The sequence below is a fragment of the Trachurus japonicus genome, chromosome 13 (genome assembly GCF_045865225.1).
Source record: "Trachurus japonicus isolate A0001 chromosome 13, Traja_1.0".
Lineage (NCBI taxonomy): Eukaryota > Metazoa > Chordata > Actinopteri > Carangiformes > Carangidae > Trachurus > Trachurus japonicus.
Genome location: NC_140919.1, coordinates 44,655,918 through 44,668,779, shown reverse-complemented (window position 1 = coordinate 44,668,779; position 12,862 = coordinate 44,655,918). Strand labels below are relative to the sequence as shown.

Genomic DNA, 12,862 nt, shown 5'->3' with positions numbered 1-12,862 from the left:
ACATAGGAAAATAATATGTCGGATCGTTCAGGGTCACGCCATCATCATGTGCACCAAGTTTGAAGCCGCTGCGATCAAATCTGTGGGCGTGATAGCATTTAAACCTTTTTAGCTGAATTCGGGAACTTGGCCGTGCCCTAGCAGCCACGCCCTTTGACCTACACACCTGCGGAGCACAAGCCGTAATCAGCTCAGTCTGGAGATGTTCCGTGCCCAATTTGAAGTCAATCGGGCGAACTCCCTCGGAGGAGTTCGTTTTGCGTCAAAGAAATGCTAACCAAAATGGCCGACATCCTGTTGGGTTTAGGGCGTGGCTCCAATTCAATTTTTTGTATGTTTGGGTATGATACACGTGTGTGTCGAGTTTCGTATGTGTACGACAAAGTAAGCGAAATTTGTCTATGGAGAATTTCAGAAAAACTTCAAGGGGGCGCTATTGAGGCATTTAGCCACGCCCATGGGAAACGACTCTATCCTCTGAAAGAGCTCGCCATTCTTGACCTGTGTATGAAATTTCGTGAGGACACGACTTCGTTAAAGCCACAAAAAAGGCAAACGTAATTGTACGATAAAAAATCGCCAGTCGCCGCGGCGGCACACGGACGCCGTTCGTCGTAGCTTCACAGCGTTCATAATGTAGCTTCAGCAACTGGTTCTGCATGTATTAGAAGTGGAATGAAGTTGATCGGGTGAAGTATGGATTTTTAACGAATTTTTGCGTACTTCCTGTTACCACCGGGGGGCGCTATGAGCCAGGCAGGAAGTCGATATATCAAAACGTTCAGGGCGGAGCCAACGTCAGGTCCTTTGAATTTCAAGTGGCTACGACGAAGTATGTGCGCGTAATTGGGAAACGTAATTTTACGACAAAAAATCGGCAGTCGCCGCGGCGGCACACGGACGCCGTTGCTCGTAGGGTCAAAGCGTTCATGATGTAGCTTCACCATCCGGGTCTGCATGTACTAGAAGTGTAACGAAGTCGATTTGGTCAACTACGTATTTTTTACGAATTTTTGTACGTTTCCTGTTACCACCGGGGGGCGCTATGAGCGACGTCGGCAAATAATATGTCGGATCGTTCAGGGTCTCGCCATAGCTTTTTGCACCAAGTTTGAAGTGTCTACGATCAAGTATGTGGGCATGAGAGCCGTTCGTATTTTCATGGCGAGCAACGAAACAGTCGCCAAACTTCGGGGCACGCCAGAGGCCAAGCGCTTTGAGCTACAGACCTGCGGAGCACAAGATAAGCTCAGCTAGGTCTGACGATGTTCTCTACCCAATTTGGAGCCGATCGGGCGTAACCCCTCGGAGGAGTTCGTTTTGCGTAAACCAACTTTGAAGCAAAATGGCCGACTTCCTGTTGGTTGTCGGGTATGTCCGTAATGAGATTTTTTGAAGATCTTTGGTTGATGAATATGTTTACCAAGTTTCGGACAAATCGGTGTCGCAGACTGCCATTTCCTATGCGCGGTCTAGGGGGCGCTATGGTGCCATTTGGCCACGCCCACATGCGAGACCACCATAGAATCGCAATTTTTGGGCTTCCCCCCCTGCGTGTTAAATTTCATTCGTTTCTCGGCTTGGGAAAGGGGTCGAAATCTGGTTCGAACTCGCGGAATAATAATAATAATAATAATAATAATAATAATAAACATTTGCATTTCAAGGTAGCGTTTTTTCCAACCAGGTCACTTGAGTACTTGATTACTTGATTACTTGCTTGATTACTTGTTGCTTGTCGGTGATCGGTGTGGATGTCGAATAACAATAGGGACCTCCCTGGGTCGTTGACACAGGCTCGGGCCCTAATAATAAAAATAAACACTTGCATTTCGGGGAATTTTGCGCCAGGTCAGTGGAGTACTTGATTACTTGCTTGCTTACTTGTTGTTACTCGTCGGCTGGCACGTCGACTAATGTGGATGTCGAATAACAATAGGGACCTCCCTGGGTCGTTGACACAGGCTCGGGCCCTAATAATTAAAGCCGCAAGCGGCTATGACGGGCCCTCGCTCCACGCCACTCGGCGTCCCCGCTACCCCCGGGCCGCTCTTCGAAAACCCCCGCGCGCAACCGGACGCGGGCGGCTGCGTCGAGGGCGGTCCCCTCGTCGAACACGTGAAGTTTCGAGCAAATCGGACAACGTACGATGGAGTTACGGCAGGTTTACGGTTCGTCCACCAGGGTGCGGTAACGGGATGTGGGCCGTTGCGTTCGGGGTCGTGACCTCATCACACATGTGAAGTTTCGAGCCGATCGGACAATGTCGATGCAAAACGCGACATTTCCTGTGTCCACAAGGGGGCGTCTTGAGCGAGCTAGCGTACGATCAAATGGAGGCGTAGAGGGCGGGCCTCTGATCATGTACTGAAATTTTGAAGTGACTACGACCAAGTATGTGGGCGTGGAAGGCAAACGTGATAGCATGGCGACTAAACGAGCAGTTGACCAACTTTGTCGGCCCCTAGCGGCCACGCCGTTTGACGTAGAGAAAAGCTTTTAATAGTGTTTGACCAGCTCGGTCTCCTGATGACTTGTAGCGAATATGAAGTCAATCGGGCAAAATCCGTGGGAGGTGGCAGTTCGCGGTGGAGCGCTATTCCTGTCGCCGCCACAAGGGGGCCATTAGCCGTAGCGTCATAGCGTTCATGAAATACCTTCACCAACTTGTTCGGCATGTTTTAGAAGTGGAATGAAGTTGATGGGGTCAACGATGTATTTTTTAATGAATTTTAGCGCACTTCCTGTTACCACCGGGGGGCGCAATGAGTGACGTAGGAAAATAATATGTCGGATCGTTCAGGGTCACGCCCTCATCATGTGCACCAAGTTTGAAGCCGCTGCGATCAAATCTGTGGGTGTGATAGCATTGCAAACTTCTTAGCTGAATTCGGCAAATTGGCCGTGCCCTAGCAGCCACGCCCTTTTGACCTACACACCTGCGGAGCACAAGCCGTAATCAGCTTGGTCTGGAGATGTTCTGTACCCAATTTGAAGTCAATCGGGCGAACTCCCTCGGAGGAGTTCGTTTTGCGTCAAAGAAATGCTAACCAAAATGGCCGACTTCCTGTTAGGTTTAGGGCGTGGCTCCAATTCAATTTTTTGTATGTTTGGGTATGATACACGTGTGTGTCGAGTTTCGTATGTGTACGACAAAGTAAGCGAAATTTGTCTATGGAGAAATTCGGAAAAACTTCTAGGGGGCGCTATTGAGGCATTTAGCCACGCCCATGGGAAACGACTCTATCCCCTGAAAGAGCTCGCCATTCTTGACCCGTGTATGAAATTTCGTGAGGACACGACTTCGTTAAAGCCACGAAAAAGGCAAACGTAATTGTACGATAAAAAATCGTCAGTCGCCGCGGCGGCACACGGACGCCGTTCGTCGTATCTTCACAGCGTTCATAATGTAGCTTCAGCAACTGGTTCTGCATGTATTAGAAGTGGAATGAAGTTGATCGGGTGAAGTATGGATTTTTAATGAATTTTTGCGTACTTCCTGTTACCACCGGGGGGCGCTATGAGCCAGGCAGGAAGTCGATACATCAAAACGTTCAGGGAGGAGCCAACGTCATGTCCTTTGAATTTCAAGTGGCTACGACGAAGTATGTGCGCGTGAAAGGCAAACGAAATTTAAATTGGGATGATACACTTTCGCCGCGGCGGCACACGGACGCCGTTGCTCGTAGGGTCAAAGCGTTCATGATGTAGCTTCGCCATCCGGGTCTGCATGTACTAGAAGTGTAACGAAGTCGATTTGGTCAACTACGTATTTTTAACGAATTTTTGTACGTTTCCTGTTACCACCGGGGGGCGCTATGAGCGACGTCGGCAAATAATATGTCGGATCGTTCAGGGTCTCTCCATAGATTTTTGCACCAAGTTTGAAGCGTCTACGATCAAGTATGAGGGCATGAGAGCCGTTCGTATTTACATGGCGAGCACCGAAACAGTCGCCAAACTTCGGGGCACGCCAGAGGCCAAGCGCTTTGAGCTACAGACCTGCGGAGCACAAGATAAGCTCAGCTAGGTCTGGCGATGTTCTGGACCCAATTTGGAGCCGATCGGGCGTAACCCCTCGGAGGAGTTCGTTTTGCGTTTACAAACTTTGAAGCAAAATGGCCGACTTCCTGTTGGGTTTCGGGCTTCGCCAGAAAAGGATTTTTTGTTCATCTTGCATTGATAAATATGTGTGCCGACTTTTGTCCGCTTTTATTAACGTCATTTTTTTCCCTATGGGTTTTTGACAAGTTTGTAGGGGGCGCTATTTTGCCATTTGGCCACGCCCACATGCGAGACCACCACTCAACGCTAAGTTGCCACAGGCCCCACGTGCGTGCAAAATTTCGTCCGTTTCTCGGCTTGGGAAAGGGGTCGAAATGGCCTTCGAAGTTAATAATAATAATAATAATAATAATAATAATAATAAACATTTGCATTTCAAGATAGCGTTTTTTCCCTGCCAGGTCACTTGAGTACTTGATTACTTGCTTGGTTACTTGTTGCTTGTCGGTGATCGGTGTGGATGTCGAATTACAATAGGGACCTCCCTGGGTCGTTGACACAGGCTCGGGCCCTAATAAACAGCGCGATTTCAAAAGGGCTTTCGCTGGGCGACTTGCAGTCGCCGCTCGGGCCCTAATAAACAGCGCGATTTCAATAGGGCTTTCGCTGGGCGACTTGCAGTCGCCGCTCGGGCCCTAATAAACATAGCAATTACAATAGGGCTTTCGCTGGGCGACTTGCAGTCGCCGCTCGGGCCCTAATAATAATAAACATTACAATATCTGGGGTTTTTGCTGCCAGGTCTATGCAGTACTTGAGTACTTGCTTGCTTACTTGTTGTTACTCGTCGGCTGGCACGTCGACTAATGTGCATGTCGAATAACAATAGGGACCTCCCTGGGTCGTTGACACAGGCTCGGGCCCTAAAAACAAAGGCAGCCGACGGACATCTCTATTGTGACAGGCTGCCGCCGGTGGCCGCTTAACCGCGTCATAGCTCATTACCCTAAAGTTAACTATGGTTCAACTTCTCATCTGGTGACGCTTTGGAAGCTTTGGAAGCTTTGGAAGCTTTGGAGGCTTTGGAAGCTTTGGAAGCTTTGGAGGCTTTGGAAGCTTTGGAAGCTTTAGAAGCGCGGCGACGCCTGTTGACGCTTTGGTCGCTCAGTGTCGCCGGGCTCTCATTGAAAATGAATTGACTTCCGGCGTTTTTGACGCTTTGGAAGCTTTTGGTGTGAACGCACAGTCAGAATAGAGACGTCCGACGGCTCCTTTTTTCCCCTTTTTTTTGTATTTCGGCTCCAATGACCAGCATGATCGAACTTTGACGTCACTCACCTGGTCAGCGGCCAAAGCGGCTGAAAATATTTGCAGTTTTGGGAGCTGTCTTGTCTGACGCCCACCCTTGAGCGTTTTTGATGCTTTGGAAGCTTTTGGTGTGAAGGCACAGCTAGTAGAGCAGGTATGAACAAACAGTTCATAATCCAATTGCGTATGGCTAATTAGCTGATAGCCTCAATGGGTTCCATTCAGACCTTAATATTACGTTTTTTAACTGTAATATGTTAACAAGACTGAACACCTGCTCTACCCGACGTTTAGACCAGGTGCTGTATGTATGCAAATTAGCCATCCATGCGTTAAGCTACCGTAACTATGACAATGACTGAAACCATGGAAACGGAAACGTACAATTCCACCAAACCGGCAAAACCGGACAGATGACTGGTTGTTGTATTATGGGATGTCTGAGTGGATAGTGAGCCCTGGTTGTTGTATTATGGGATGTCTGACTGTATAATGAGCCCTGGTTGTTGTATTATGGGATGTCTGACTGTATAATGAACCCTGGTTGTTGTATTATGGGATGTCTGACTGGACAGTCAGCCCTGGTTGTTGTATTATGGGATGTCTGACTGGACAGTGAGCCCTGGTTGTTGTATTATGGGATGTCTGACTGGACAGTCAGCCCTGGTTGTTGTATTATGGGATGTCTGACTGGACAGTCAGCCCTGGTTGTTGTATAATGGGATGTCTGACTGTATAATGAACCCTGGTTGTTGTATTATGGGATGTCTGACTGTATAATGAGCCCTGGTTGTTGTATAATGGGATGTCTGACTGGACAGTGAGCCCTGCTTGTTGTATTATGGGATGTCTGACTGTATAATGAGCCCTGGTTGTTGTATTATGGGATGTCTGACTGTATAATGAACCCTGGTTGTTGTATTATGGGATGTCTGACTGTACCTGAGCCCTGGTTGTTGTATTATGGGATGTCTGACTGGACAGTGAGCCCTGGTGGTTGTATTATGGGATGTCTGACTGTACCTTGAGCTGCTGCTGGACCCGTGTGCGGTCCCAGGTCGCGGCGTTCTCCTGGATCACGCGCAGGATGGGATGCCAGTCCTCCGACAGGTCCGTTCCCTCGGTAACCGAGGCCAGGACCTTCACCCGCCGCCCGCTGCCGCCGCCGTCGCCGCTGGGAACGCCGCGGACGTACAGAGACTGTTTCCCCACGTCGCTGAGAGGGTTCAGGTACAGGCTGCACACACACACACACACACACACACACACACACACACTGTATCAGAACCTGTGGTGTGTGTGTGTAGTGTGTGTAGTGTGTGTGTACATGTGTGTGTAGGGATGTCACGATTACTCGATTACACAATTAACTGCGACATTAAGCGCTACGGTTAATTGACCGAAACGTTTCCTGAATACCGTCAGGAAATATAATGACGGAACCAAAGTTGAGTGCAACTCAAACGGAACGAAAACAAAGTAACACAACACAACATTGCAATTTAAACATAAAATAAACAAACCAAAATAATAGATTAGATTATAATAGTTAATAGTTTACCATGTGACCACATCAAATAAGTCAAATGATTAAAACGATTTAAATAAATGTAACATCTGGACGAGACGACAACTGATGACTTCAGTATTTTAAACAATTCTCCTGGGGGGTTAATGATTGGTCCTTTATAATCCCTACCTGTGGTGTGTGTGTGTAGTGTGTGTCTGTGTGTGTGGTGTGTGTGTGTATTGTAGGTGTGTGTATCTCACTGCAGTGTGTGTACAGTGGCGTGCTCTCTGCAGGCGTCCACCAGCGCCAGCGCGGCGTTGTCTCCGATGTCGTTGTAGGCCACGTTGATCTCCTGGAGGTCCGGGTGCAGCCGGAGGCTCAGGGCCAGCCGCCGCGCGCCGCCGTCGCCCACGCCCGTGTGCATCAGCGAGAGGCGGGCCAGGCCGCGGTTGCCCGGCAACGCCTCCAGCAGCCGGCACAGCCCCGAGTCCAGCAGAGGGTTGTCACACAGCCTGAGGAGACAGAGGACACGGGGACACAAGACTTCAGGAGGGGGAGGGGCTAGCTGGTCTGTTACCATGGAAACACAACTCTGCTCCAACACAGTTAACAGTCGTTAGTCTGAAAGTCTTCAAAACTCCCACACACCTCAAACACACCGGCAGGGTCATGGTTACCTGGGAAACACATCAACTCATCCACAAACAGGAACATATATATTTATGGTAACACTTTACTGTAATAGGTATTCATCAGATTGACATAACACTGTCATAAACATCAATGAATACTTCTGACAGCTGTCGTTAAGTGTCAGTAAGTTATGTCACTTTTGATGCAAAGTTGACATTATTTGAGATGTTTTTGTTCTGACAACTTGACATAATTTATTTAAAGTTTGGCCATTAGGTCTGATATGACAGTTTAAATTGTCTTTATGTCAAGTTGTCAGAACAAAAACATCTCAAATAATGTCAACTTTGCATCAAAAGTGACATAACTTACTGAATGACACTTAACCACAGCTGTCAGAAGTATTCATTGATGGTTATGACAGCTGTTATGTCAATCTGATGAATACCTATTCAAGTAAAGTGTTACCATATATTTATATACAGCTCTGGAAAAAATGAAGAGACCACTCCCAAAATGATCAGTTTCTCTGGTTTTACTATTTATAGCTATGTGTTTGAGTAAAATTAAATAAAATTTTTTTATGTTTTATTCTATCAAATACCGACAACATTTCTCCCAAAATGGAAATAAAAATCTTGTCATTTAGAGCTTTTATTGGCTAATGACTAAACTAGTCTAAATAACAAACTATCAAGTCTTTTCAGACCTTGAATAATAATAATAAAGCAAAGAAAACATGTTCATATTTATTCCTAAACAACACAGCAAGAATATTTTAACTCAGTTTTTGTGGGATAATGTCAATGTTTAATCCCAGCAGTGGTTTTTATGTGTGTCCTTACTGTAGCGATGCGATTGGACTCTGAGAAGGGGGCGTGTCCTTACTGTAGTGATGTGATTGGACTCTGAGAAGGGGGCGTGTCCTTACTGTAGCGATGTGATTGGACTCTGAGAAGAAGGGGGCGTGTCCTTACTGTAGCGATGTGATTGGACTCTGAGAAGGGGGCGTGGCCTTACTGTAGCGATGTGATTGGACTCTGAGAAGAAGGGGGCGTGGCCTTACTGACAGGAAGGGGGCGTGGCCTTACTGTAGCGATGTGATTGGACTCTGAGAAGGGGGCGTGGCCTTACTGTAGCGATGTGATTGGACTCTGAGAAGGGGGCGTGGCCTTACTGTAGTGATGTGATTGGACTCTGAGAAGAAGGGGGCGTGTCCTTACTGTAGCGATGTGATTGGACTCTGAGAAGGGGGCGTGGCCTTACTGTAGCGATGTGATTGGACTCTGAGAAGGGGGCGTGTCCTTACTGTAGCGATGTGATTGGACTCTGAGAAGAAGGGGGCGTGTCCTTACTGTAGTGATGTGATTGGACTCTGAGAAGGGGGCGTGGCCTTACTGTAGCGATGTGATTGGACTCTGAGAAGAAGGGGGCGTGGCCTTACTGTAGCGATGTGATTGGACTCTGAGAAGGGGGCGTGGCCTTACTGTAGCGATGTGATTGGACTCTGAGAAGAAGGGGGCGTGGCCTTACTGTAGCGATGTGATTGGACTCTGAGAAGAAGGGGGCGTGGCCTTACTGTAGCGATGTGATTGGACTCTGAGAAGGGGGCGTGTCCTTACTGTAGCGATGTGATTGGACTCTGAGAAGGGGGCGTGTCCTTGATTGGACTCTGAGAAGGGGGCGTGTCCTTACTGTAGTGATGTGATTGGACTCTGAGAAGGGGGCGTGTCCTTACTGTAGTGATGTGATTGGACTCTGAGAAGAAGGGGGCGTGGCCTTACTGTAGCGATGTGATTGGACTCTGAGAAGGGGGCGTGTCCTTACTGTAGTGATGTGATTGGACTCTGAGAAGAAGGGGGCGTGGCCTTACTGTAGCGATGTGATTGGACTCTGAGAAGAAGGGGGCGTGGCCTTACTGTAGTGATGTGATTGGACTCTGAGAAGGGGGCGTGTCCTTACTGTAGTGATGTGATTGGACTCTGAGAAGAAGGGGGCGTGGCCTTACTGTAGTGATGTGATTGGACTCTGAGAAGGGGGCGTGTCCTTACTGTAGTGATGTGATTGGACTCTGAGAAGAAGGGGGCGTGGCCTTACTGTAGCGATGTGATTGGACTCTGAGAAGAAGGGGGCGTGTCCTTACTGTAGCGATGCGATTGGACTCTGAGAAGAAGGGGGCGTGTCCTTACTGTAGCGATGTGATTGGACTCTGAGAAGGGGGCGTGGCCTTACTGTAGCGATGCGATTGGACTCTGAGAAGAAGGGGGCGTGTCCTTACTGTAGCGATGTGATTGGACTCTGAGAAGAAGGGGGCGTGGCCTTACCGTAAATGATGTGATTGGACTCTGAGAAGAAGGGGGCGTGGCCTTACTGTAGCGATGTGATTGGACTCTGAGAAGAAGGGGGCGTGGCCTTACTGTAGCGATGTGATTGGACTCTGAGAAGAAGGGGGCATGTCCTTACTGTAGCGATGTGATTGGACTCTGAGAAGAAGGGGGCATGTCCTTACTGTAGCGATGTGATTGGACTCTGAGAAGAAGGGGGCGTGGCCTTACTGTAGCGATGTGATTGGACTCTGAGAAGGTGGCATGTCCTTACTGTAGCGATGTGATTGGACTTTGAGAAGAAGGGGGCGTGGCCTCACTGACAGGAAGGGGGCGTGGCCTTACTCTAGCGATGTGATTGGACTCTGAGAAGAAGGGGGCGTGGCCTCACTGACAGGAAGGGGGCGTGGCCTTACTGACAGGAAGGGGGCCTTACTGTAGCGATGTGATTGGACTCTGAGAAGGGGGCGTGTCCTTACTGTAGCGATGTGATTGGACTCTGAGAAGGGGGCGTGTCCTTGATTGGACTCTGAGAAGGGGGCGTGTCCTTACTGTAGTGATGTGATTGGACTCTGAGAAGGGGGCGTGTCCTTACTGTAGTGATGTGATTGGACTCTGAGAAGAAGGGGGCGTGGCCTTACTGTAGCGATGTGATTGGACTCTGAGAAGGGGGCGTGTCCTTACTGTAGTGATGTGATTGGACTCTGAGAAGAAGGGGGCGTGGCCTTACTGTAGCGATGTGATTGGACTCTGAGAAGAAGGGGGCGTGGCCTTACTGTAGTGATGTGATTGGACTCTGAGAAGGGGGCGTGTCCTTACTGTAGTGATGTGATTGGACTCTGAGAAGAAGGGGGCGTGGCCTTACTGTAGCGATGTGATTGGACTCTGAGAAGAAGGGGGCGTGGCCTTACTGTAGTGATGTGATTGGACTCTGAGAAGAAGGGGGCGTGTCCTTACTGTAGCGATGCGATTGGACTCTGAGAAGAAGGGGGCGTGTCCTTACTGTAGCGATGTGATTGGACTCTGAGAAGGGGGCGTGGCCTTACTGTAGCGATGCGATTGGACTCTGAGAAGAAGGGGGCGTGTCCTTACTGTAGCGATGTGATTGGACTCTGAGAAGAAGGGGGCGTGGCCTTACTGTAAATGATGTGATTGGACTCTGAGAAGAAGGGGGCGTGGCCTTACTGTAGCGATGTGATTGGACTCTGAGAAGAAGGGGGCGTGGCCTTACTGTAGCGATGTGATTGGACTCTGAGAAGAAGGGGGCATGTCCTTACTGTAGCGATGTGATTGGACTCTGAGAAGAAGGGGGCATGTCCTTACTGTAGCGATGTGATTGGACTCTGAGAAGAAGGGGGCGTGGCCTTACTGTAGCGATGTGATTGGACTCTGAGAAGGTGGCATGTCCTTACTGTAGCGATGTGATTGGACTTTGAGAAGAAGGGGGCGTGGCCTTACTCTAGCGATGTGATTGGACTCTGAGAAGAAGGGGGCGTGGCCTCACTGACAGGAAGGGGGCGTGGCCTTACTGACAGGAAGGGGGCGTGGCCTTACTGTAGCGATGTGATTGGACTCTGAGAAGGGGGCGTGGCCTTACTGTAGCGATGTGATTGGACTCTGAGAAGAAGGGGGCGTGGCCTTACTGAGAAGAAGGGGGCGTGGCCTTACTGTAGCGATGTGATTGGACTCTTGGGCTGCAGCAGAAGGTCTCGGAGCAGGGAGCAGGACTCTGGACCCAGACTGTTGAACTGCAGACTGATGACAACACAACACAGACACACAACATGCATCAACCACATGCTGTCAGTCACTGCAGTTACACATCGTCATGGTTACAACTAGAGCGTTGGAATAAAAGAGAGTAAGGACGGCATCGGTCCAATGGCAGCGCCTCCTGGTGGAGGAATGTGGGTATTGCAAAAAGATCTCTGCATTGTTGGTGAATGAGCAAGTGTGGTGTTTTAGATAGATAGATAGATAGATAGATAGATAGATAGATAGATAGATAGATAGATAGATACTTTATTTATCCCAAAGGAAATTGAGTTTCTCAGCTGCACAATAAACATCATCATTCAACAGCAAGACATAAAAAGTAGTAAAAAAATTCAATAAGTTAAGGACATTTATAGATCACCCACGTTAATAGCATCATTGAGGATCCTTTACAGATAAACATTAACACATAGGCCAGTAAAAAACAAAACAGTTGTCTACATTAATGTTTCAATCTACATTTTGTAATAAACACATTCTAAGTATAATCTGATATGACCAAGACACCTAAAAACAAAAACACGGCCGTTTTCATCAATTTACCAGCAAGTGGGCAACACACATACATTGGAGTGAATGAGTTTTCTGGGCGCTTTTGCAATACCCATATCCTGCCACTAGGGGCGCAAAACCCTTAAACCCTTAAACCCTTAAACCCTTAAACCCTTAAACCCTTAAACCCTTACCACGGGAGTCAATGGTGGTGTCCTTACTTTCTTTTACAACACATCACAGTTACACATCGTCATGGTTACAACAAGGCTCCATGCACACACTTCCTGTCGGTTCTCACTCACTTGAGGCTGCGCGTGTGTCTGAAGGCCGGAGACAGAATCTGCAGCAGCTCATGGGACAGGAGACAGGAGGACAAGTCCAGTTCCTCCAGCTGGTAGCTGCAGAGGACAGGGGACAGAGGACAAGATTTTTTCTTCTTCTTATTCCGGACAAATTTCGGTTGGCTACTAGTCCTGAGTTGCAGGACAAGTTATCTATCAAAACGTGCGGTTCGATCAGGATCGGTGTGCTGTTACTTTTCTCAACCGCTAACTGCGCAAAAATTTGCATGTAAGTCAATGGGACGGGCGGAAAAAAAAGAGTGAAAAAGACCAATCATTGGAGTTTAACAAACGTCTACTGCTCAGGCATACTTTCACCTAGAGACTCCATTTAAACTTTAAACAGTAGACACAAGTCTTGTGTATTGTCGTATTACTCCACGTTTTGATAGGTCATATAGTTTTTGATCAATCCCTGTTCAATGACCATGATCATTTTTGGAGAAATTATGAGATTATAATGGGTGTGT

At 48.3% G+C, this 12,862-nt stretch overlaps 1 protein-coding gene across 1 annotated transcript in view; it reads right to left on the bottom strand.

Annotated features, from left to right (window-relative positions):
• Positions 1-12,862, bottom strand: part of nlrx1 (NLR family member X1) — a 130,846-nt gene that overhangs the window by 85,808 nt on the left and 32,176 nt on the right. The window contains 4 exon segments of the mRNA XM_085796606.1: positions 6,337-6,550; positions 7,084-7,335; positions 11,449-11,535; positions 12,354-12,449. Of these exon segments, the coding sequence (XP_085652732.1) occupies positions 6,337-6,550; positions 7,084-7,335; positions 11,449-11,535; positions 12,354-12,449 (649 nt within the window).